Source organism: Haliotis asinina, chromosome 8, assembly GCF_037392515.1.
Source record: "Haliotis asinina isolate JCU_RB_2024 chromosome 8, JCU_Hal_asi_v2, whole genome shotgun sequence".
NCBI lineage: Eukaryota > Metazoa > Mollusca > Gastropoda > Lepetellida > Haliotidae > Haliotis > Haliotis asinina.
Window position 1 is genome coordinate 65,622,299 of NC_090287.1, and position 27,443 is coordinate 65,649,741.

Consider the following 27,443-nt stretch of genomic DNA (forward strand, 5'->3'; position numbering starts at 1 on the left):
GACTGCTACAGTAGGTTGGGACTGACAGGTGGCTGCTACTGTAGGTTGGGACTGACAGGTGGCTGCTACTGTAGGTTGGGACTGACAGGTGGCTGCTACAGTAGGTTGGGACTGACAGGTGGCTGCTACAGTAGGTTGGGACTGACAGGTGGCTGCTACAGTAGGTTGGGACTGACAGGTGGCTGCTACAGTAGGTTGTGATTGACAGCTGGCTGTTTGTAGTAGGTTGAGATGATATAGCTGGCTGCTACAGTAGGTTGGGACTGACAGGTGGCTGCTACAGTAGGTTGGGACTGACAGGTGGCTGCTACAGTAGGTTGCAGTTGACAGTTGGCTGCAACAGTAGGTTGGGACTGACAGGTGGCTGCTACAGTAGGTTGCAGTTGACAGTTGGCTGCTGCAGGAGGTAGTGATTGACAACTGGCTGCAACAGTAGGTTGTGATTGACAGTTGGCTGCTACTGTAGGTTGGGACTGACAATTGGCTGCTACAGTAGGTTGGGACTGACAGGTGGCTGCTACAGTAGGTTGGGACTGACAGGTGGCTGCTACAGTAGGTTGGGACTGACAGGTGGCTGCTACAGTAGGTTGTGACTGACAGGTGGCTGCTACTGTAGGTTGGGACTGACAGGTGGCTGCTACAGTAGGTTGGGACTGACAGGTGGCTGCTACAGTAGGTTGGGACTGACAGGTGGCTGCTACAGTAGGTTGGGACTGACAGGTGGCTGCTACAGTAGGTTGCAGTTGACAGTTGGCTGCTGCAGGAGGTAGTGATTGACAACTGGCTGCAACAGTAGGTTGTGATTGACAGTTGGCTGCTACTGTAGGTTGTGATTGACAGTTGGCTGCTGCAGGAGGTAGTGATTGACAGCTGGCTGTTGCAGTAGGCTGTGATTGACAGTTGGCTGCAAGGTTGTGATTGACAGTTGGCTGCTACTGTAGCTTGCGATTGACAGTTGGCTGCTACTGTAGGTTGCGATTGACTGTTAGCTGCTGCAGGAGGTAGTGATTGACAGCTGGCTGCTAGTGTAGGTTGTGATTGACAGTTGGCTTCTACTGTAGGTTGTGATTGACAGCTGGCTGCTACTGTAGGTTTTGATTGACAGTTGGCTGCTACTGTAGGTTGCGATTGACAGTTGGCTGCTGCAGGAGATAGTGATTGACAGCTGGCTGTTGCAGTCGGTTGCGATTGACAGTTGGCTGCTAGGCTGTGATTGTCAGCTGACTGCTAGTGTAAGGTGTGATTGACAGTTGGCTGCTAGTGTAGGTTGCAGTTGACAGTTGGTTGCTGCAGGAGGTGGTGATTGGCAGTTGCAGTAAGTTGTGATTGACAGCTGACTGCTACTGTAGGTTGCGATTGACAGTTGGCTGCTGCAGGAGATAGTGATTGACAGCTGGCTGTGGCAGGAGGTAGTGATTGACAGATGGATGTTGCAGTAGGTTGAGACTGACAACTGGCTGCTGCTAATGACATGTGGTTATGTTCCAGGTGTAGTGTGTCATGACCCCATGATGAGGAACATGCAGCAGAGTCGACGCAATCAGGAAATTGCTTCCAAAATGGCTGCCCGAGCTAAGGTACTTTTTTCTCAGTCAGCCTGATACAAACCAAAGATGACAGATAAAAAATAATGCAATCATAAGACATTTTGTACGAAAGGATATCGTGATGAACATGATAACAGATGTTTCATCAACATCTGTGCTTAATGATGACAATTTATCACTATACTTACCAATGTTAAAATGTTCCCAACTAACTGAAGGATGATAATGCTGGATTTATTGTTGTGTATTCCAAACCTTCATCATGCATATTACAGATAGTCAAATCCTCTACAGTAAGTCGAAAACTTTATGTAGATGCCATAAGTCTGTGAAGGTGTTGTAGAGAAGCTAGACATTCTATAGTCAGGGTATGATCATACTGATGCTAACATGTAGACTTGATAACTTCAGTGGCAATATCTGCCAAGTAGATTACTCTAGTTTGTGTATATATATATATATATATATATATATATATATATATATATATGTAATGAGAAATGACTAATGTGTTGCATGTGAACTAAAACCATGTCATTACCTACCTAATGAAGAAGCTCACTTATTGGGATGCATCTATGTAACCTTGACATGTTTGAATCTGATGATATGGTAAATAAATTACCTCCCACCTCTACTAGTGTCATATGGGTGGTGTAGCCTTAAAGAGGACATCTGTGCATCCTTTGGGCTGAACATTAAACTCATGAAGTAATGTGATCAAGGTTTACCATTTTCAATAAGCTAACAGAGTGTCTACCTTATGATGATTGCATCTAAGCCTGCTTGCCCTTACACTTGACTGTGAGTTAAATGATATAATGCTTGATGGTGTGCTGAATGGCTTACTGTGTGTGAAGCAGATGCCTCTAACTCTGCAGAAGTGCTTCTGATTTAAAATGCTTGCACACAAATTGAACTTGAACGCTTTTACTAACCTTACATTGCCACAGCTTCAAATGTAGAGAAATGCTCAAGAGTTGGTGCACAAACAAGGGAAATCACTCTTGTGACATTGAGATTGTAGTTTTAGCATGCACTCACATATCAACAACATGTATTTTCCAGTCAGCGCGCACTAGACCTGTGTCATCAGCAGCGGTAAGTTACTTGTCCTCGCCTACCCAGCGCCTTTGTTTGACCTGTCCCCAGCGCCGTTGTTTGACCTGTCCCCCTCCTTTATTAACAATAAGGACCTGTCCCCCCTGTCCCATAGTACCTATGTTTGACCTTCCCCTAGTACCCCAGCGCAAGTGCTTGACCTGCTTCCGACCCAACCTTATTAACAATACATACTCTTTTCATGCACATGTACCCTCCTTGTTTTATGTTGTGTATATAACTAGTGTCTGTGTCAAGTCTCCCAGCAACACCTCATGTTGTGTATATAACCAGTACTTGTGTCATGTCTCCCAGCAACAACTTTTATGTTGTGTATATAACCAGTGTCATGTCTCCCAGCAACAACTTACGTTGTGTATATAACCAGTGTTGTGTCTCCCAGCAACAACTTATGTTGTATATATAACCAGTGTCATGTCTCCCAGCAACAACTTATGTTGTGTATATAACCAGTATTGTGTCTTGGTTTTATGTTACGTAGACAGTTGGACTATATGACATGTCTCCTACAATGGTTTGAATGTTAGCATTTGTGTATTCCACATGAACTACGAAACTCATGTGGCTGTCTTTGTTCTGTGTAATGTAATATCTATGTCTATAAGCTTTGAAATTCATAAGAGAATACCAGTCTATGTGGAGAAGGTGTCTGTAGACATTTTGTTGTCCATTAGGATATCTTGTGTTAGACTTAGATTAGTTCATGAGACAAGGGAAAGTTCAGACAGTTGTCCAAGACTTACAATGTCATTTCCATCATTATGTCTGACAATAATTACTCCTTTTTGTCATTTGAGCAACATCGTCTTAGCGTTATTTATGGATTCTTTCAGGTTTTGGAATGCTAGAGCATGTTTTCGTCAATGAATCTCTGTCTATCAAGTTCATATGTATTTTCCAGACTGGACTCATACAGTGATAAACATTAGTCCATGTAAATGTCTTGTGTTTTCCTGCGGGATCTTCTACATGTTTACAGTTCGTCTTACATGTTAATACTTCCTGAGCCATGTTGTCACTGATATGCTGACAGTCTTGTTTGTCGTAATAGTGTTATACCTAAAATAACTGAGTTACTGGTTTGTTCTCAGTTTAAGTTAATAATGTCTCAGGTTTTTGGTTTGGGTGTCCTTATACATAAGTTGTTTGTGCCATAATACAATCAGCTCTTACAACACAGCGTCAGAGACCTCTCTCTGCTGGACCGGCAAATGCAACAGTCAGTGCGAAGGACAAAAATGCCAACAAGACTTTTGGGGGCCTCAACAGCGAGGAGATCAAGATTATCAGGCGTTGTAAAGAAGAGGAACAGCGAAAAGGAGGATGGGTGAAAATATTCCCAACAGCAGATTCGTGGGAGATCTATTCGTAAGTCAGCATGTGATGTCCATATGAGTCATATAGATGATCTTGTGAGTCAGTAACTGTAGGTTCAGGACAAATGTTTCTCTACAGGAGTGTTTAGGATGGACTTTGTGCGATACACTGTTGTTTCTAACTGAGGTTATAGGAAACACATGACTGTCCTAACACATAATGCACACAATGGCAACATTCTCAATCTCACTTGACATTTTGGTTAAAGTCACTTCCTCATTAGCAAAGCTTCAGAGAGTTATCTCCTTTGCTGTTCAGCAAGTGTTTACTTAGATTGTTTGGGAATATATTTACCCTCTCTACTTTAGGCCATTCCTTCAGTTCAACACCACCCACAACTTGATGCTGCACCAGAGACTGTACCCAGAGAGGTGAGTACTCACTGCGGGTTTGTCTCCTTGCAGTAGCCCACGATATAGGTTAGGTGTTTAGATGCAGTTGACACTTATCAAGTGTTTGTTGATCCTTTGACACCCAATATGGTTTCCCTGAGAAAAGTGGACCTGAGTAGCATGATCGTTGATATCATTATGTCTGTCAATATTCAGACACTTTACATGGGTCTGTGGAGTAGCACAGTGAATGAAGCTTTCGTCAGTCTAAGTAAACTTAGTCTCAGTGTATTTCGCTACACTCCACCATTGAGTCTAACAAAACCTAATACATGGTCACGTCAGGTAACCTTTGAGCGACCAATGTCCATCCAATCAAACGCGAGACGGTTAAAGAGATTTAACCAATCTTGCAACTGCTACTATTTAGGGATCAGAGGGAATTAATATTCAACAAAATATTCAGGTCACTGACACCGATCTCTCCACAAACAAAAATCTGCACATAAGACAATTATTCGACCTGCAGTATATACGCTTTGGGGTTTCTGTTGACATGGTTACCATTAGCTAATATTTCTGCAAGATAACATCCTTGAATATTGCCCAAAACACCATTTTCAGCGACTGTTTACTCACCGTTGTCATGATTGTACATACACCATGTGCATCACCCGCGTAAGCTAAATAGCATTCGGAATCGTTCAGGTATGAACCTTTTCGAGATAAAAAGTTCAAAAGGTATGTGCGAATGTCCACATTTGGTAAGCTGTGTTCTGATTGGTCAATCTTAAAGGTTACCTGACGCAACCTCCCATAAGGTTTTGTTAGACTCAGTAGTGGAGTGTAACGAAAAGTACTGAGGCTACGTTTACTTAGACTGAAGCATTTGTTTGTCAAATCAAAGACCCAGGTTCAATTTGCCAGTTGATGTGATAAGTGAAACCAAGTTTGTCACTGCCCGTGATATTGCTGTTTAAAAATATTGTTCAAACTTACTGCTGAAAGCAGTGTAAATCACCTTTCACTCACTCAGTCAACTACAATTGCTGATGTCTTATAATTTTCAGACATAAAGGGAATCTTGGGAAGCTGGCAACAACTGGTGCAACTTCTTTAGGGTCAAGGTCAAGGTAAGATTCCAATACACACTACATGTGTTATCCCTTCTTTATCTATATTTGTTGGATGGTTTTAATTATCTCTCTTGTCACTGTATTTATGGAAGTTTGTTTTCTTTCTTTTTGAAATATCTGTTTTTACAGAGGTAAATAAGTGTTGTACATTTACACATTAGTATCTGTTGGTGTTGACATAACTGGTTACTTGTTGCAGGACCGGCTACCTGCAGATCACAGGGTCAAATCAGACGAAAGGCGAGAATGATGTAAGATACTCAATACACTCTCTCTCTGTCACTTTAATGCTTATTCTGTTTAACAGTTCCTCTGTTCAGTATGTATTCGGTGGTCTGGGTAATGCAGTATCCGTGTTGCAGCCTCGTCACGTAGAGGCCTATGCCCAGGCAATTATCCGAACTCGGCAGTATGAAAGGCGACTTGGGCACAAGAGGAGGAGGATGAAGAACAAGAAGAAAGCTAGAGTTGCTGATAAGAAAGGTAATTTAGTGATAGTTCATAATTTTCCTTATCCTGACTCATGCTTATTATGCTTATCTCCTCTAATTGAAGCGGACATACAATACACCCATCCATCGGGAGCCTCCCTTTCCTGCCATTTCTGTCACATGACAAGCCATGCTTGTCACTCTCTGTTTCATCGCCCGACGAGGACAGTTGGAAGCACACTTGGGTATTGATAAGGTTTTGCTCTTTTTTCAGTCCTATAATCTAAATTATGTCACATTCGGCAGTGTTCGCGGTAGGTTTTGTATGAGTTTGTGCACAAATAAAATTATAAATATGGAGTCCAAATCTTTTGCACATGAAATTTTTATCAAAATCCTGAATCATGTTAAATTAAAATGTTTTGTTTGTCTATATGTTGCAGTTTTATGGTAATTTTTAAAATTACGTAGATCAGAATAGATACGTCCAAAACATGCATGCAAAATAGTTTTTGCGTGGTTCTGTTGCGTTAACGTGAACACTGTTCGGTTTTTCGATTGTAATTATCATCATCTTTATGTAAAATTTATAAAATTTCTTGTGTTTTGGACATGTTTTTTCATCAACTTTGTCCTGATTTCAACATCAGGTTGCTAACTGAACTCTGATGGCCTGTGAATGTACGAAAATTTGAATTAGAGCTGCAGTAAAATCTTCAATACCTCGGAATTCGATTCATCACTCCATTGAACTGCATTGTCGTCTCAGAGGACCAGTGGGTCAAAATTCAAGCCATGATAGAACAAGCTCCTCCGGACAACTTGAGACCAAATCTACTATGGTGGACTCACTGATCAAATGTCTGTGCAGGGACCTATTTACTGGAGCCGGTCTACAACAATCATCTCTACATAGAGAGATGCGTCACTACAAGGTTGGGGTGCTCACCTAAACAACAAGGTGGCAGCAGGAATCTGGGCGAGCAACGAACGCATTCAGCATATGAACCACCTGGAGGTGAAAGCTGTAATCAACACAGTACGTCATTGGTCACCAGCATCGAGGAACAAACTGCTGATGGTTTGTTGCACAGACATAAACAAGCAAGAATTGACACAATCTAACACACTGCAGCAGCTGACCTTTCAACTCTTTGATATCGTCAATGTCTTGCACCTCCACACAAAGGCATGTCACATCCCAGGTGCACACAACATCATGGCCGACGCACTATCACGCCGTCTGCAACCATCTCCAATGGAATGGATGCTACATCGAGAGGCATTTCAACTCATCAGTCAGACTTTCATATCAGTTGTTTCAAAGGCATTTAGAAGTTGGAGGAGTCAAACTGAAAGTGCTTTATGGTTCAACTTCTTTATTATACAAGGTCACAACATTTCGAGACAGATTCTAGTCTCTTCTTCAGGTGAGGTGAGGATAAAACTAAAGGGTTGTAGTATATATACATATAACAGTAGGTAACAAGCTATACAGGTTTGTATTAATTGATGTACAGGCTTCGATTGATTGATGTACAGGCTTCAACTTATGTACAGGCTTCAACTGATTGGTGTGCAGGCTTGTGTTGATTAGGTTAATGAGTTACAGGTAAAGATGTTTGGAGAAGCCTGTACATCAAGCCTGAAGAAGAGACTAGAATCTGTCTCGAAACGTTGTGACCTTGTATAATAAAGAAGTTGAACCATAAAGCACTTTTTGTTAGACTTTCATATCCCTTCAAATAGACCTATTTGCCACAAGGTTCAACAAGCAGATACCTGCATTTATATTTCCAGTACCAGATCCATTAGCATGGACAGCAGACACTCTCAGTATCTCATAGGAAGGGTTGAACGCTTACATGTTCCCCCCTCCAGTGCTACTACCAAAAGTCATTGGGATGATAAAACAGACAGTGCTGGTACAACTGATTTTGGTCAGCTAGAGATATGTTCCCAGTACTCAACAAGGAACTCGGACAACCAACACTGCAACTACCAAAGTGAGAGAACCTTGTCCATCCGCACACCAAACAAGCACACGCAATCCTGCATCATTCCTACTTCATGTATAGATGGTCTCAAAAGCCTGCTTAAAACATGGAGAATATTCTACTGTGAAGGGGTCAGTCACCGTGGCTCTACGTAATCAACCCACAAATTATACAATGATAAATGGATGCAGTTTGAAACATACGCCACACATCCCTAGGTAATGAACTACTTATGTCATCTACAACAAATCACAGGACTGAATGGTTCTACACTGCCGACACACTTGGCAGCACTCAGCTCTGTTATCACCATGGAAACAAGGATCAAGCTGACTAAAGTACCATAACTAACGCAGACCTAAGACCCCATCTTAGGACTTCAATGTTGTGCTACAACACCTCATGAGTGATGGCCACGAGCCACTAGACTGGACATTGCTTGAATTATTGACAAAGAAAACACTGTTTCCACTCGCCCTAGCTATAGTGGCACAGATGTCAGAAATACATTCTCTGGACTTGAATCGCACATGATTTGACTCCAGTCATCATGAGATGGGATTTCATCGCCAAAAGTCAACTGCCTGGACAACCAGACAGACAATTCTACATCCTGGCATTATCTACAGTCCTCGGGTCACAATACACAGGATTTATCATTATGCCCAGTCAAAATGTTGATAATATATCTCCAGCTATTAAGACAAGGAGACATTGTTTCAAGTGTATTCACACCAATATCTACTGAGACACTTACAGAAGTATCACACAACACTATGTCAGTATTGATGAGAGTCGTTATACTGAGGGCCTATGAAGCAGCGGTACTCAAACCTCCATGAGCTTCCAATTCACACGAAGTGAGAGCATTAGCATCAACACTTGCTCTACACGGAAACTGCTCGTTATCAATTACAATGAAGGGGTGCTTTTGGACATCGAATACAGTGTTTGCCAATCGCTACCTACAGGACATCACCATGGAGGATGCTGTTGGCATTCACCAGTTTGGGCCACTTATTGTTGAACAACTAACAGTTCCACAAAGGCACTGAGTTTCACTTTTATCACTTGACTTGTTGAGACCATGACGCTCTACAGAATATAATGGTTGAGAGTCCATGCGCATGTCTTGAACAGGTTAGCATGAGTGATTATGGCCCTGTACTTGTAATGAAGATACTTGTACATGAAGAAGGGTCACGACTTGATTGGAAATGTTGACATACAGTTGCATTAGACACAGACAGGATGCTAGCTGATCCATATATCATATATATATTCCAGTCAACGAATGCTTCAAGAAAAGTCAAGTTCGACTGGAAATGATCCCCCCCAATTTGCAGATAAATACTGGAAGAACAGGACCAAACTATCAGTATTTGTACTAATATGGCAGTCAACAGAATCCTGCGTGGTCTGACCTACCACTGTTTCCAGTCTAAGGTGCCAGATTTGTTTGTGTTTTGCTGATTCTTTCGCACTAGAATGTTACAAATTTTGTTGGGTCCGTACCTTTACTTGTGTCATAATGCCAAGCCCTGGGTCAGTTAGGACTTTACTCCTGCATTAAGCAGACATGTTTAATGTAACTGTAAAGATGCTTAATTTATTCTGACATGCTGTGATATAACTGTAGAACTGATCAGAACTCAATTGCCAAGTGGCACATGTTGATAGTGTCGATGTCTGTATTAAAGAACGATAGACAATTTGTGAATTACAGCATACAATGGAGCTGTGAGGAATGTTTTCTTATCATGAAGATGAAGAGTTTCACCTTCTTGTGTAAATTTTCCCATTGAACACATCATATGTGTCTGAGCACCCCTTTACTTCTCTGTTTCTTAGAACCCAAGTCAAAACTAGTTCAGGGTGTACCAGAGGATCTAGAGGAGGACCAAGTGTCAGATGAAGAGTCTGCTAATCAACAACAGCCAGAGTCTAGTGTGAAGGAGGAGGAGAAGGTGCAGCCAGTGGAGCTAGTGGAACCGATACAGATGCCAAGTGAGACTGCTATTCCAGAAGAAGTGAAAGACACCTCTCCGACTCCACCCAGCCCACCGACAGAGGAGGAGAAGGCGATAGAGACCAAGTGTTTGGAAGCTGAACCTGAATCGCTCCCCAAGTATAACGTTGTAGAACTCCTTCTGAAGGGCGGCTCACTCAGGTGAGGCTGATCATTTGCTTATTTACTCATTGTGACTGATTCCAGTTAATGATGACATAGTGACTGATCCCTGTTGATGATGACAGTGATTGATCCCTTTTATTGATGACATAGTGACTGATCCCTTTTATTGATGACATAGTGACTGATCCAGGTGTTGATGACATAGTGACAGATTCCTGGTGTTGATGACATAGTGTCTGATCCCTTTTATTGATGACATAGTGACTGATCCCTTTTATTGATGACATAGTGACTGATCCAGGTGTTGATGACAGTGACTGAACCAGATGTTGATGACATAGTGACTGATCCCTGGTGTTGATGACATAGTGACTGATCCAGGTGTTGATGACATAGTGACTAATCCAGGTGTCAATGACATAGTGACTGATCCCTGGTGTTGATGTAATGTCTGATTCCTTTTATTGATGACATAGTGACTGATCCCTGGTATTGATGACATAATGGCCGATCCCTTTTATTGATGACAGTGATTGATTCCTTGTAAATGTTTCTTTGTGAACATTCAATGATTAATCCACAAAAACATGACTTAAATTAATGGTCAGGTGGTCATTCTGGATGAGTGTAGGTTTTTTTTAAACATTGCAAAAAAGAACTGTAGATTTTCAGAATGGAATTTGTATGGGGATGGCAACTACTTGAATTTCTGCTGCCTCACTGGATATGGCTTGAATGCTGACATAAATGTCTCTCTCTAGCTAAAGAGATGTCCTAACGTATTGGTTTCAATTGTTGGCAGCAAGGTCCAGGCACGGTCTGCGTTTGCGATGTACCTCGTCCGGGTGCAGCAGAGACTCATCAGTGATACAGGAGCCTTGTCTCAGGAGGATGTGGAGGCTCTCAATGAGCAGATGGTAGGACTTTCTGTCTGCATTGCCATTTATACTCTCACTGTTAATTGATTATCTGAGTTGTGACATTTACTTTGAAGACATTTCAATTAAAGTTGTAGTATAGTTTTATTATTGTTGCTGTCTGTTGCAGGATCTAGTTCTGAGATTCCTCAAACGAGCTGCTGTAAATCTCCAACAGTCATTCAAAGTCATTGTTCCCAGTCGGAAACTACCATTGTCAGATCGTAGGCGTATACTAGCCAAACAGCTTGGGGACTTTGTACATATCTACAACAAGGTAGAACATTTGATACATTCTTATAGTACCTGGCTTGAGGTAATGTTCAGATGTGTATTGTAGTCCTTTCCACACTAAATATGCCATCAGTTACGTGATCTTGTAATTCACTGTTCTGTCCCACAACCTATATGTTATCCAAACATGTGCAGAACTAATAGTTATGAAGATTCTTTAATCTCAGGAGACTGAGCAACTCCGAGCAAGGAAGATGATAGATCGGAGACACCTGCGTCGCAGTGACAGTATGGAGGGTCTCCATGAATCTAAGTTTGAGAAGTTTGTGAACACTGCATGGTGAGAACTGTTTGTAAACATTGCTGAGAAATGTTTGTGAACATTATTTGGTGAGAACTGTTCGTGTTTGATGAAAACTGTTTGTGAATATTGTTTGGTGAGAACTGTGTATGAATGCTTCATGGTAAGAAGTGATTATAATTGCTGTTTGGTTAGTGCTGTTTCTGAACACTACTTGGTCAGAACTGTCGCAAACTATGCACCAGCACAGGCAAATTGTAGCACAAATGGGTTGAAAATAGAGTGGGTTGGCATAGAGAAAATGACCAGTCTTTTTACATGCGAGTGAAGCAAGCAAAGGTTGGCAATATACTTTCCTCGCTTCAATTCAAAAAATATTTTTCATGTCAAAATGAAATGTCGCCGCCATCACTTAAAGGAGTGAAGGAACAGGAGGGTATTATTCCATATGGAATACTTACAGTTACCTCCCCTGCTTCATTGGCCCATTACGCCAGAGTGTATTTATGTAAAATAAATGTTACGAAAATTCTAACAATAGTGACGACAGATAAGACAAATACACCCCAACAGGTTCGTGATAAAATTAGGCAATATGGTCTTTCTTTTCAATTTCTGCTTAGTTTTGTTCTGTCACTCCGTTCAACCGGAAGCTGGCAGGGGTAATGGAGGCGAAGAACAATCTGAATACCACGAGTGGCGCTTAAAATGTTGAATAAAACATATTTCATGTGAGTAATTATTAAACATGAGGTAGGAAATGTGAGAGCACAGCCGTGTGAGGAAATGTGAGTGTATCTTTGATGGTGGTGATATTTTATTTTGAGATGAAAAATATTTTTTGATCCGAAGTGAAGAAAGTATGTTGCCAATCTTTGCTCAGTTCGCTTGCATATATGAAGACTTGTCATATTCTCTATGCTGCTCAACCCCATTTTGCATTACAGTTTGCCTGTGGTCCCAGTGCATCTGTTTCAGTGGCAGAAACTCTGTCTCCTATCAAAGAATGGACTCCTATACATAGTCTCTTGTTATCTGTAGGACAATATTTATGAATGCTTGACCAAACATTATTCAACTCTTTCAGTCACGAACAATTTGTAATATAGATCCTTAGAAGTTGAGACCCGAGAAGGTCCCGGGGTAGAATATGCCTTCAGCAACCCATGCTTGCCATAAAAGGCGACTCAGCTTGTCGTAAGAGGCGACTAACGGGATCGGGTGGTCAGGCTCGCTGACTTGGTTGACACATGTCATCGGTTCCCAATTGCGCAGATTGATGCTCATGTTGTTGATCACTGGATTGTCTGGTCCAGACTCGATTATTTACAGACCGCCGCCATATAGGTGGAATATTGCTGAGTGCGGCATAAAACTAAACTCACTCACTCACTCACTCACTCACTCACTCACTCACTCACCCTTAGAAGTTGAATTGAACTTTTACTTTGGGAAGGATCAAGTGATGGTATTCATGGATAGCTGGATTGTGTATTTCTACCTGGGTTTTTACAGTGAAGCTGAACTGGAGGAAGTGCTGACTACCTACACCAAGCTGAACAAGTCAGCCAGCATCTTCCTGGGGAGCAATTCCAAGACCTCCTCTGACAGTCAGCCTGGGGGAGCGTTATCTGGGGGAGTCCGCTCTGATAGTTCACTTGCGAAACGTAAAGAATCCAGTGAGATGCAGCATGATTCCAACTGGGAGGACATCCCTCGAGGTAAGATTGCTTATAGTGAGCAGTGCTAGACCTGTGCTGCACAGAAGGATTCATGTCAGTGTTACACTCAACATAAGATGCTTCAGTAGATTAGATAATAATCTTCTTTAGTATTTCATTCTTATTAAATTCTGCTAAATTATCATCTGTAAAAGTAAAATTTGTATATAAAGATGTTCAAATGTACATGAACCCTTCATTGGCTTTGGCTTGTAGCACTCGTGGTGATGGCTTTACAGGCAGTAACATGGACAACTGAGATCTTCCCACTGCACTAGTTGACCTTGAAGTACTAAATTAACATCTTGCACATACAGTTACATAAGATTAAAAGTGTTAATTGTTGTTGTTTTGATTTAACAGTCTGTTCAGAATGATTTTACAAATGTTGGTACATGTAATTGACTATGCTGTGAAGCATTAAATAGTAAAACAAAGGAAAATATCACCTCTTTTGCAAGAACAATGATATGTAAATGTGATTATGGGAAGAAAGTGTAACGGTTCAAGATTTCCAAACATAGAAGAAATCATTTCCAGTGCCTTTTCCTTTGTTTCCACTAAACATTTAATCATTTCTTCCAGTGTAATTTAACATCACTCTGTGTCATGATACTGTCCCCTTTCTCCACTCAGTGCGCAGTGCTTCAAATGCTGATATTAGATATGACAGTGGGGGTTCGCACAGCTTGCCACGGCCTGCCTCCGCCCATGTAGCCCCTCCTTCATCTTACAACAATGCTGTGTCCATATACAGCCAGAAACTGACACGACCAAGGTCTGCTCTTGTCAGCAATCAGAAAACAGGTACTCCCCTATCATCCCTTATGACAGATTCTCTGTCTGGTGAGGGTTCAAATGTTGCACAGTTGCTAAGACTGATGTTAACAACGTGGCCACACAACTCATACACGTGAAGTCAACACTGACTATTGTCGCGAAGTAGGAAATCCCCAAATGTGACAGTCTTGATCTAGAATGTTTAACCTTCATTCTGTGACTGACTTGACAAATTGTTTGACCTACATTGTGAAGTAGGAAATCCCCAAATGTGACAGTCTTTATCTAGAATGTTTAACCTTCATTCTGTGACTGACTTGACAAATTGTTTGACCTACATTGTGAAGTGGGAAATCCCTTAGTTTGATCTACATTTTGAAGTTTGACATCATAAAGTGAAAAATCCCTTAGTATGAACTTCATTGTGAAGTGAGTGTCACCTACAAAGACCTCCAATGTGAAGTAGGGAGTTAGATTAGATTTGGATATAGAAACTCATTTGTTTTCCTTTCAGTTTTTTTTGTCATTGGATTCTTCTGCTTGTAACTATAGTAGATTACCTTAGCAGTGCTTGTTTGCTGTTAGAGAGAACATTGTCAGCTACTGCGTATTGTATTGTATTTTAGTTCAGTTTGTAAATTAAGTAGGATATTTTAAATAATATTTCATGTTTTGTTAGTTATGTTCCCATGATGTTTGCCTTGTCTGAGTTGTATTCATGTTCTGACTGTAGCAACTATGGTCAAGGCATAAGATTATGTATTACACAACCTGATGATGGTACGACAGTGATCTGCAGGTCCCAGCTTACCTCCTTGTATCAGTTTGGTTATGTAGGATAAAGCACAACTCTGACGTTGGGGTTGGGAAAGTAGGACTCTAGTCCGGAGAGAGGGTTAAGAAGTAAGACAGAGAGTGCTACTCTCCACCTAATGGTCGACAGCTTACTATCCCAGCCATAACCGAGGAGGAGTGCTTTATTATACTCATAAACTGTCAATGGTGGATAATTAGATGATCATGTAATGAAGCTACATAACAGTAACTGAAGCGCTAGTAAAATCAATTTAATGACAGTAAGTTTAGTAACTATGAATAGAATTCCACTCCGATGTCTTGGTTGGCTCGGTGGACGTCTGGTAGATTGTCCATAATTGACCTGACTCCATTACTGCTAGGGAAAATACTTTCAAATTGATCTTTGATAATTTCAATTCATTTCAAACACTCACAGATCGTGTGATTTTGAATGTTGATGTTAATATTGAATTAGGAAAGACCAGGGAAGTGGTCCGACTTTCTAAAAGTAAAACCGGGAAGTAGGTCTTACTTATAAAAAGTAAAACCTGGGAACAAACAAAAACCTCAAATGCACTTATTCCATGCCTAATATAGAGTAAGAAGCATCATTCAGGTTTATATGAAATCTGTTGATTATGTTTGGACCATTATTTCCCCGAAGATGGGAGTTGCATCATATGGACACACCCGACCCTGTGATCATGGTGTCAGATTCTGAATCACCCGAGTATTTTCTGTGTTTGTCATCACTGTACCTGTGTTTCACCGAACTGGTAGCCATGAGTGACCTGCTACATCATGTCAGCTAACCATGATGTCACAGGATCACTGTGTAGGGTGGTGTTAACTTGGAACCTGCTCACACGAGACCAAAGATGAAGTTAGTATTGTTGGGCTTGAGATTGCTTCCTGCTTGTGCAGAACTGCTTGGGGCCATGTTTCTGTATTGTTGGTCTGTTTATTGCAGAGGTTTATGTTCAGACCATCCCATTTACATATGTTCCTAATGTGTATGGTGAGTTTTGTAAAGGTAAGCACAGACTAGGAGAGCAGACTAGTTTAGCAGACCAACTCACTGTTTGTGTAGGTAGATTAACATAGATTGGAACATCTTGTGCAGACAACATTACACACAGGAATATCAGTGTTGTGGTGATTGTGAGTCTGTGTAGAAGAATGGAAACAACTGTTGCTTTGTGAAACTGAGCCCAGAGCTGGGTTGTAGATGGAGAAACTTACATAGCAACACATTTCAGTCTGTTTTATATTCCCCTGGACTCAGCATAGTCCCTGATCATTTCTGTTTCACTTACGAAAAGTGTCAGATTTCAAGACATTATTCAACAACACCCTCTAAGATACTTTACCCATGAAAATCTGAGGTAGAATTGATCTTCAATAACCTTTGCTTGTTGTAAGAGGCGATTGATGGAATTGGGTGGTCAAACTCGCTGACTTAGTTGACACATGTCATTATATCCAAACTGTGTTTGGTCCAGACACAGTTATACTTATAGCAATTAAACAATAACAACATAACAATTAAAGAACAAAACAATAAAACACTAAAATACCTACCTCTCTTAAATGCATTTTACATATGCTGTTTAAAATATCTATTGAAAAACTGAAACAACTAAGAAGCTGACATTGCCATCCATAAAATTAAGAAATTCATGTATATATGGTTATGATGCTAGTCGCATTCTCCTGACCTCTGACACATATAACCTGTACAGTATTGTGTAGACTGTGTGAATGTAGTTTTAACTTAGTTTTCGACTAACCCAGGTGGCCGGCCGCCGTTTGCTCGACCATCATCAGCCTCGGTACAATCCCGGCCTTCATCAGCATCATCTTACACTACGTCAGAACCCACAGTTGGTAAGTTTTGTCCTTGTATATAAGAATGTAGTATTGGTAAGTTATTGTATCCTTCGGATATGTCAGAACCCACAGTTGGTAAGTTTTGTCCTTGTATATAAGAATGTAGTATTGGTAAGTTATTGTGTCCTTCGGATATGTCAGAACCCACAGTTGTTAAGTTTTGTCCTTGTATATTAGAATGTAGTATTGGTAAGTTATTGTGTCCTTCGGATATGTCAGAACCCACAGTTGGTAAATTTTGTCCTTGTATATTAGAATGTAGTATTGGTAAGTTATTGTGTCCTTCGGATATGTCAGAACCCACAGTTGTTAAGTTTTGTCCTTGTATATTAGAATGTAGTATTGGTAAGTTATTGTGTCCTTCGGATATGTCAGAACCCACAGTTGTTAAATTTTGTCCTTGTATATTAGAATGTAGTATTGGTAAGTTACTGTGTCCTTCTGGTGTGTCAGAACCCACAGTCGGTAAGTTATATATCAAAGACTAACACATTTGTCTGAAATCCACCTCACACTTCTACGTCTACTACCTGTTAGGTGTTGACCACTGCTGTGTACTGAGTTCACACGTGGTTCTGTTTCCGTGTTTGTCGGTGATATATTATTTAGTCAGAGATTTCAGTTATTTCATGGAGGAGGTGAATATAAGACATGTACTGTCCTTGGTTGATCATGCACCTTCATACTGTATGTGAATGTAGCTCATTATGTCAATCATGGTTTTTCAATGAGATTCAGCGATTTTTCAGGTTGTCAAAGTACACCTGACAACATATTACCAGGCAACCAACAAACAAACTGCAGAATTCATGAATAAAATGTCTGATTTTAAAGTTGCTGTATGAAACTTGCTACATAAATGCTATGCAAACTTGCTGGGTAAAACTTTAATAAATGTTATGTAAAAATTGCTGTGTGAAACTCGCCACATAAATGTTATGTAATGCATGATGCCTAAGTGCTATGTAAAGTTTGATGTGTCAATCTTCAGTATAAAGCTAAGCTATGAGTTGTAGCCATGTATCTTGGCTGATGACTATACTCTTGTCTACAGACACCTACAATGAGCAGGCAATCCATGACGCCCTGCAGCGTTTAGCTGTCCGACAACAAGCTCGTCAGTACTCGGCCTTCAATGGCACCAGTGCCCTACAGCCAGAGCAGCTGATTCGCCCTTTCAATACCCCTACTGGCAGCCGTCCAGGCAGTGCCACAAACTCCAGACGACCCAGTGACTCTTTACTGAATGGAGGAGAACTTAGTGGGAGTTCCTCCAGCATAATGTCCCAGCAGGCTAGCCGCAGACAGGACGCTGTCCAGCCACTACAGAGATATTTAACACTGGAGGAACAAATAATTCGATCTCATCCATCCTCATCTTCTGGGTCTAACCGGCTTCATGCAGACCACCAGATGACTGGCAAACACAGGCAGACAAATATTAACATGGACAATGCTAATGCAACATTTAACAGTTTCATTGACGATCCTGGTGCTCAGTGGCAGAGTGACCTGATGACAGCATACAGCCAGGTGACCGGTGTCAAGCCCCAGAACTACCAGAACCCCTCCTCCAATAGTCGGCAGTATCACCTGGCACAGCAGCAGTCTGTCAAACAACAGAGGCTCATGGAGCAGAGCAAAGCGCTTCTTGAGCAGAGTAAGGCTAAGCACCAGGCAATGGTTGCTCAGGCTCACGCTGCTCAGAGGACGCTTAACTATGCTCAGCCTACAGAAGTGAAGCCTGGGAAACAGACGTTCACCCCCAAACCCCCCATCCAGCCAGCGGGAGGCCGGAAGATGACTCCAGCACACAGACTCGCCAGGTGAGATATCCGAGCCTTCTCCCCACTCGTGTGTGTGTGCTTTGTAGCTTCACAGCAGCACCCTCATAGTCAATGTCATGTAATGTCATGTAATGTCATGTAATGCTGTGTAGTGTCTTGTAATGTGGATGCCAAACATCAGGATATATCCGGAGACTGTTTAGAGACATACAGGTCTGCTCATGTCAGAACAAATTTGTGTAGTTATGTAAAGAAAATAATACTTGTTATGAGGAGACAGACATGTTGTGAGGTCTGAAATGACAATTAGCTACCACTAATGATCATGAGTTTGTATTGGACATGTGTAGAACAATGTGCTGAGCAAAATTAAGTATGATCACTTACTGAAATGCACTAACCTGCCCTGATCTTACAGGACTCCTTCAAATGATGAAGGAAACCTCAATTTTAACTTCTACAACAGTCTCAAGTATGACATCCACACAGGCCAGATTCGCACACGGAGTGGGGATGGTGAGTTGCCTGCCACACTCTGAACTCATCCTCCACACTCAGGGGTGATCTCCATGCCGATTCACTTAGTACCTGAATCCACATGGTCTGTCCACATGGTCTACATGTGGCCAGTTTGTGATCTTACTGGGCGGGAGAATATTCTGATGTCACTTGGTGTCTGTTTCCGGAAAAACACAGAAATTGTTCAGCACATCCACTCACTGTGAGGAAGTTTGTTGGGGGTAAAAGATGCAGCATTCATTTCAACTGATTTTGTAAGACACTGCAAGTAAATAAGTACATCAACATTTGTTTGGTGCTTACTGCTTTGTGAAGTGATGGGTGAAGGCTTTAGTTGGAGCAGCATTGGAGAGATGACCCTGGGTGTGTGAGATCGTCCTTCAGCCTTCCCCTGTCCCCACCAACCCTACAGCTAGTACCTCCACCCGTTGCTGTGTACCATGGCTGGTGCCTGTCGTCAGCAATCATGTTCCTTGCATACTGTGCACTCAGTTGTATATTTTATTTGCCAGGTGTAGACTGACCCGGTCCAAGACAGGTAACTTGTTTGTGTTGTAGAGACTGTGACACTGCAGGTGGTACAGATGCTCCCCCTCTCTTCCTGCTGATACATCGTGTACAGTAACCCTGTACACATTGGTCTTATCTTTTATTTGAAACTCTGGACCCATGTACAGTAGTGCAGTTAGACAGAACAAAGGCCTGATAATGGTGATATTTGTTTCATGAGCGTGAAAATCATTGGAAAGTGTTATGTCACATACATTATGAAAGTTCTCTGTGTATTTCTCCTTTGATAAATGACACATAGAAAGTGTAGTGTACTTCTCCCTGACCTTCCAAAAAGCTTTATGTATTTCCCCTTGATCTTCTGTATGATCTGCCTGCACTGTACAACACCAGGTGTTCTGTATGTTGTCATATGTTCATTTGTGGTTCAGTGATGCTAGTTTAGTGGTATTTATATTATGTTTTGCCAGTTTTACATACATGTATTATCTTGTGCCTGCTGTCCTAGCTAGCTTCCTGTCTCTACATGATCAGGGTAACCAAACACACAGCCAAACACAAACATGACACCTGTACTAACACTCTTTGAAGAGTTTTTCACTCCATCTGAAACTATGCATGTTAAAACTTTGATTAAAAGAGCCTTTGCAGTTTGAGAAATACATACAAATATGGCGAGTAGACAGAAGATTGGGTTATACGGTTGTGTCAGGCCATCTGTGTCAGGCCAGCAGTCCATGGTATGTACAAGTGGTTCATGGAGATACAATATCTGTTTCATTGTGGCACTTGGGAATAACTGTATGGGTGAAGGTCATTTTTGTACATTCATCCACAGAGGGTCTCAAAACTGGTTCCTGTAGAAAGATGATGAAATTGTGAAGCAGTGTTAAGTATACGACGCCAGATAGAAGGAACATAGTGCCATTACTGTTTCCCAGCATTCCTTCAGAATGGAAGTAGAATAGGTTGGCAAGTCAACACGTACCACAGAAATACCACAGGCAAAAAACTGATTTTATGAGGACCATTTCCAAATTATTTCCAAATGTTTGAAATCTTTATGTAATTTACTCTGAACAAATAGCTATTCCTTGTTATGCAAGCAGTTCTGGTTTCATTAACATTTTCAGTTTATCTGTATTCTTTGCCAACATTTCTTACCACTGACATCATGTTTTACAAAAAGGGTGGCAGCATGTGTTGCTTGTAGTGTAACTTGACTTCATCAGACAATACATAGATGTGACGTCTTTCATATATTTGGTGTATAAAAACTTCTGCTGTCCTTGTGGAAACTAGAGCTAGCTTTGAAGATTCATAATCAAAAGTATCATCGATAAAATTGCTTTAGACACTCGGTCATTAAATTGGGCTATCAAGAATATCATACATAAAATTACAGTGATGACATAAAGATTTTATTTTCACATGACACAAAACTGGGTCTTTTTGAACTGGGCTGCTTGAATATCATGTTCAGAATATTAGGTTTTGTCACTAATCAAAGTATAGAAATGTCACCACACACAACTGATGTAAAATATGTTGAATTTTTTTCATTTTTTCGCAAAGCTATTTTTCCAATATTGACAATTGATCAATAATACATTAGCAATTATTGATCTATATCAAAGTCAGCCTGGCTGAAAACTGATCCTTGTATCTATAACAACAAAACAGAAATATTTAACCTGTTACGTTTTTATGACGATGATATCAGAAAATTGAAAGTGGAAGAATTTATGTTTCTTCTTTTTTCTCAAGTGATTATTTTATTTGCATAGTAATTATGGTTTGTTCCATTCACAGGATGGTGATGAAGGAAGGACTGTGACCAGCAACAGCTCCAGCTCAGTAAACACTGGTTCAGCACGGGACCACAGAAAGTTCTCATGTGCAAATACACAGCACTCACTTCATGCATGTGTCAAGATCAATGTATTGTTTTAACGGTACACTGACGAGAGTGCCGTGACATTGTCAAGCTGTTCGTGCTGTGTTTTGCAAGCTACATCTTACTTGCCCCTCATTATTTTCTGACAATTAACAAGGTCTTTGAGGACATTCCAATCAAATAGAAAGAGTTTATTGAACTATTTAGTCATGTGCCCCTTCCCTATGCCCACGCCACCTACAGCAGAGCAGCAGCAGCAGCTGCAACATCCTCATCACTGTGATACACAAGCTGACTGCCTGCATGTCTGGCAACCATATTCCTGTATATAGAGACTATTTATTTTTATAACACATTCACATTTTTCCTAAATAATTGTAACATCTGTTTTATACCAAATGAATTGTTGTGCAGCATGTACATATATGTGAGTGAGCATGTCCGTGATCTGAAATTGTGCATTTATAAAATCAGCTGTTTACATTCCAGTAGATGTATGGGGTGTTTGTTTGTTGTATAGACTGGAACTGTGGCATACATCGGAGATAAAAACAAATTGCATTTGAGAGTTTTAAAGTGTTGTTGACTTTATTATAATCAAAACAGTTATGTAGATTTGTTTATATGGGCTTGAAGTTTCGACCTGGTATATTACGTTTCTGTGGAACTGGTTGAGAATGAGGGTCTGGAGAAGTGGCTGCCCATGTACATATGTCCCTTTCTGGCAGCATGTTATCTGTAGGAACAGAGAGATCTGCTGTACAAGGACCATTACTTATACACTATTTACATAGCAATATCTGTGATACATACTGATCTTCATATGCTGACCAGATTCATCCGTCCAATATGTACAACAACAAGCTCACACACCTGGGTCCACAACTAGCCCGCTAAGCTTGAATGGCTACTCTGGGCTGGGCTTCCATAAACTGACAGACCTCGGTCCCGCATGGCTATTCTGGACTGGGCTTATACAAACTGACACACGTGGGTCCAGCCAGACTGGTGTGGTGGACGTATGCAGGTTTTAGATCCATGGGCCAGTGTAGTGATGCTAGCTGTACTGATAGGATTTACATCAGGGTACATTCTCACACTTTCAAAATGGGTGTCTTGCGTGACTTTCACTGTTTGGGAGTCAACTTGTTTCTCTTGTTTTTCATGAATGCCAAATTTCTGCACTTGTTTGTTTATGCAAAATGTTCAATATGACATTTGTGATATTGTGACTGATTTTGGAAGTGGACAAGATTCAATTTTGCACCAAAGTTTTTTGTTCCTTACATTATTAAATCAATACGCAACTTGTGATAAGCTAGGTGCTGCTGTCAACAACATATGATGATGATGAGTGTGCTGCTGATGATGATGGCATTCATAGTTTTTTTTAGAAATATTCTTTCAGGCTGTGTGTCACTCTCACCATGAGGGGAAGATCGTGGAAACATATTTTCTTTCAATGTTTCCTCACATTAAATACAGGGTCTATGAAAATAGTCATTTCCTTATGTATTCATCATTCAAGTATATTCAAGATTGTTTTCAGGAAACATGTTTTTGTGTAGTGAGAATGTTTACATGAAGACTATTGTGAAGATGTCAGCAATCCAAGAAGTAAAGCACTCTAAGTTAGCTACATCAGATACACACAGGATGTGTTGTGTATTGTCCAGTGGCCAGGTTTGTCCTGTAGTGTACTGTGATTTTAACTTGAGCGAACTAATAATAGATGTTGAGACAAAACGCAACACTTAAGTTGATGTTATCAATAATCACCACTTTGTAGATTCTTTGTGAGTAGAAACATGTATGTAAGTAGAAGTGTCATCATTGTGAAGTATATCCTAAGTGTTAGAGTTGAAATCTCAGGAAAGTTCCACATGCAGATTCAGGTATTGTCAGATACTTTTCGAAATTAGCTGGTCACCACTTCTTGTTTTATGGCAGGTTATAACTTGGCATGGCTGCTTATATGAATGACTTACTGAGGAGCTGACAAGAGTCTGCTGCCCTGGTGGTGGTTGTATTGCTGTTACTCGTACCTCCATCAGTCTAGTGGCCACTCCTAATCACACCACTATGCAATGGGTATATTGTTCATGTCTCTATGATCTGTACAATATCAATATTTTTATATGACTTGGCATTTAAACAGTGTAGTTTTATTATTGATCTATATTGATTTGTATTATAGTTTAGATCTCAAATTTCAACTGATGAATGTAAGGTATTTAGACTAAGAGTAAGTTCACTGAACAGGAGACGTGAGGTTTTTGTTTTACAAACTTGTTATCTCAGCAAAATTCATAGTGTCTCAGGATGCCTGGGAACTGGTGTGCTTAGATATAAGCATCGCATTAGAGTTAAAGCTGTCAGGTGTAAATTAGCTGCCGTATCTTGTCTTTCACTGTGTATTCACCTGTTTTCAGTACTGAGTAAAAGTCATTCTGGTTGAAGAGACAGTATCATCTCTGTGTCAAAACTGAATAAAACTCATAAATCTGAATATACTGTGTCTATTATGATTGTCACGCAAAAGACAAGCAGTATGTTGCATGGGCAAGACTTTGTTTCGTCCTGATGCTGTATGGGCTTGACCTTGTATAGGACAGACGCATGGGCTTGATGCTGTATGGGCTTGACCTTGTATAGGACAGACGCATGGGCTTGATGCTGTGTGGGCTTGACCTTGTATAGGACTGACGTATGGGCTTGATGCTGTATGGGCTTGACCTTGTATAGGACAGACGCATGGGCTTGATGCTGTGTGGGCTTGACCTTGTATAGGACAGACGCATGGGCTTGATGCTGTATGGGCTTGACCTTGTATAGGACAGACGCATGGGCTTGATGCTGTGTGGGCTTGACCTTGTATAGGACAGACGCATGGGCTTGATGCTGTATGGGCTTGACCTTGTATAGGACAGACGCATGGGCTTGATGCTGTATGGGCTTGACCTTGTATAGGACAGACGCATGGGCTTGATGCTGTGTGGGCTTGACCTTGTATAGGACTGACGTATGGGCTTGATGCTGTATGGGCTTGACCTTGTATAGGACAGACGCATGGGCTTGATGCTGTATGGGCTTGACCTTGTATAGGACAGACGCATGGGCTTGATGCTGTGTGGGCTTGACCTTGTATAGGACTGACGCATGGGCTTGATGCTGTATGGGCTTGACCTTGTATAGGACAGACGCATGGGCTTGATGCTGTATGGGCTTGACCTTGTATAGGACAGACGTATGGGTCTGATGCTGTGTGGGCTTGACCTTGTATAGGACTGACGCATGGGCTTGATGCTGTGTGGGCTTGACCTTGTATAGGACTGACATATGGGCTTGATGCTGTATGGGCTTGACCTTGTATAGGACTGACGCATGGGTCTGATGCTGTGTGGGCTTGACCTTGTATAGGACTGACGCATGGGCTTGATGCTGTGTGGGCTTGACCTTGTATAGGACAGACGCATGGGCCTGATGCTGTGTGGGCTTGACCTTGTATAGGACTGACGTATGGGTCTGATGCTGTGTGGGCTTGACCTTGTATAGGACAGACGCATGGGCTTGATGCTGTATGGGCTTGACCTTGTATAGGACAGACGCATGGGCTTGATGCTGTGTGGGCTTGACCTTGTATAGGACTGACGTATGGGCTTGATGCTGTGTGGGCTTGACCTTGTATAGGACTGACGCATGGGCTTGATGCTGTGTGGGCTTGACCTTGTATAGGACAGACGCATGGGCTTGATGCTGTGTGGGCTTGACCTTGTATAGGACAGACGCATGGGCTTGATGCTGTGTGGGCTTGACCTTGTATAGGACTGACGCATGGGCTTGATGCTGTGTGGGCTTGACCTTGTATAGGACTGACGTATGGGCTTGATGCTGTATGGGCTTGACCTTGTATAGGACTGACGCATGGGCTTGATGCTGTGTGGGCTTGACCTTGTATAGGACAGACGCATGGGCTTGATGCTGTATGGGCTTGACCTTGTATAGGACTGACATATGGGCCTGATGCTGTATGGGCTTGACCTTGTATAGGACTGACGTATGGGCCTGATGCTGTGTGGGCTTGACCTTGTATAGGACTGACGTATGGGCCTGATGCTGTGTGGGCTTGACCTTGTATAGGACAGACGCATGGGCTTGATGCTGTGTGGGCTTGACCTTGTATAGGACAGACGCATGGGCTTGATGCTGTGTGGGCTTGACCTTGTATAGGACTGACGCATGGGCTTGATGCTGTGTGGGCTTGACCTTGTATAGGACTGACGTATGGGCTTGATGCTGTATGGGCTTGACCTTGTATAGGACTGACGCATGGGCTTGATGCTGTGTGGGCTTGACCTTGTATAGGACTGACGCATGGGCTTGATGCTGTGTGGGCTTGACCTTGTATAGGACAGACGCATGGGCTTGATGCTGTATGGGCTTGACCTTGTATAGGACAGACGCATGGGCTTGATGCTGTGTGGGCTTGACCTTGTATAGGACTGACGTATGGGCTTGATGCTGTATGGGCTTGACCTTGTATAGGACTGACGTATGGGCTTGATGCTGTATGGGCTTGACCTTGTATAGGACTGACGTATGGGCCTGATGCTGTGTGGGCTTGACCTTGTATAGGACTGACGCATGGGCTTGATGCTGTGTGGGCTTGACCTTGTATAGGACAGACGCATGGGCTTGATGCTGTATGGGCTTGGCCTTGTATAGGACAGACGCATGGGCTTGATGCTGTGTGGGCTTGACCTTGTATAGGACAGACGCATGGGCTTGATGCTGTATGGGCTTGACCTTGTATAGGACAGACGCATGGGCTTGATGCTGTATGGGCTTGACCTTGTATAGGACAGACGTATGGGCTTGATGCTGTATGGGCTTGACCTTGTATAGGACTGACGTATGGGCTTGATGCTGTATGGGCTTGACCTTGTATAGGACTGACGTATGGGCTTGATGCTGTATGGGCTTGACCTTGTATAGGACTGACGTATGGGCCTGATGCTGTGTGGGCTTGACCTTTAAAAGGACTGACGTATGGGTCTGATGCTGTGTGGGCTTGACCTTTAAAAGGACTGACGCATGGGCTTGATGCTGTGTGGGCTTGACCTTGTATAGGACTGACGTATGGGTCTGATGCTGTGTGGGCTTGACCTTGTATAGGACTGACGTATGGGTCTGATGCTGTGTGGGCTTGACCTTGTATAGGACTGACGTATGGGCCTGATGCTGTGTGGGCTTGACCTTTAAAAGGACTGACGCATGGGCTTGATGCTGTATGGGCTTGACCTTGTATAGGACTGACGTATGGGCTTGATGCTGTATGGGCTTGACCTTGTACAGGACTGACGTATGGGTCTGATGCTGTGTGGGCTTGACCTTGTATAGGACTGACGTATGGGTCTGATGCTGTGTGGGCTTGACCTTGTATAGGACTGACGTATGGGTCTGATGCTGTGTGGGCTTGACCTTGTATAGGACTGACGTATGGGCCTGATGCTGTGTGGGCTTGACCTTTAAAAGGACTGACGTATGGGTCTGATGCTGTATGGGCTTGACCTTGTATAGGACTGACGTATGGGCTTGATGCTGTGTGGGCTTGACCTTGTATAGGACAGACGCATGGGCTTGATGCTGTATGGGCTTGACCTTGTACAGGACAGACGCATGGGCTTGATGCTGTATGGGCTTGACCTTGTATAGGACTGACGTATGGGTCTGATGCTGATGTATTGTATAGGACTGACGCATGGGCTTGATGCTGTGTGGGCTTGACCTTGTATAGGACAGACGCATGGGCCTGATGCTGTGTGGGCTTGACCTTGTATAGGACTGACGCATGGGCTTGATGCTGTGTGGGCTTGACCTTGTATAGGACAGACGCATGGGCCTGATGCTGTGTGGGCTTGACCTTGTATAGGACTGACGCATGGGCTTGATGCTGTGTGGGCTTGACCTTGTATAGGACAGACGCATGGGCTTGATGCTGTATGGGCTTGAC

General features: G+C 42.1%; 1 protein-coding gene across 3 annotated transcripts in view; it reads left to right on the forward strand.

The window, feature by feature from the left end:
• LOC137293976 (tubulin polyglutamylase TTLL5-like) overlaps nt 1-23,939 on the forward strand; it is a 39,647-nt gene extending 15,708 nt beyond the window's left edge. Inside the window, exons 16-32 of one of the 3 annotated variants that reach the window (XM_067824879.1) lie at nt 1,489-1,577; nt 2,616-2,648; nt 3,850-4,037; nt 4,355-4,417; nt 5,449-5,511; nt 5,714-5,765; nt 5,877-5,997; nt 9,794-10,112; nt 10,879-10,993; nt 11,124-11,270; nt 11,455-11,567; nt 13,044-13,249; nt 13,886-14,056; nt 16,622-16,714; nt 17,772-18,543; nt 18,923-19,020; nt 19,536-19,562. In XM_067824879.1, the coding sequence (XP_067680980.1) occupies nt 1,489-1,577; nt 2,616-2,648; nt 3,850-4,037; nt 4,355-4,417; nt 5,449-5,511; nt 5,714-5,765; nt 5,877-5,997; nt 9,794-10,112; nt 10,879-10,993; nt 11,124-11,270; nt 11,455-11,567; nt 13,044-13,249; nt 13,886-14,056; nt 16,622-16,714; nt 17,772-18,543; nt 18,923-19,020; nt 19,536-19,546 (2,654 nt within the window). In that variant the 3' untranslated portion in view covers nt 19,547-19,562. Of the gene's footprint in view, nt 1-1,488; nt 1,578-2,615; nt 2,649-3,849; nt 4,038-4,354; nt 4,418-5,448; nt 5,512-5,713; nt 5,766-5,876; nt 5,998-9,793; nt 10,113-10,878; nt 10,994-11,123; nt 11,271-11,454; nt 11,568-13,043; nt 13,250-13,885; nt 14,057-16,621; nt 16,715-17,771; nt 18,544-18,922; nt 19,021-19,535; nt 19,563-21,345 lie in introns of those variants that run through there. The other 2 variants (XM_067824878.1, XM_067824880.1) reach the window with 2 other exon arrangements.
• The last annotated feature ends 3,504 nt before the right edge of the window (nt 23,940-27,443 follow it).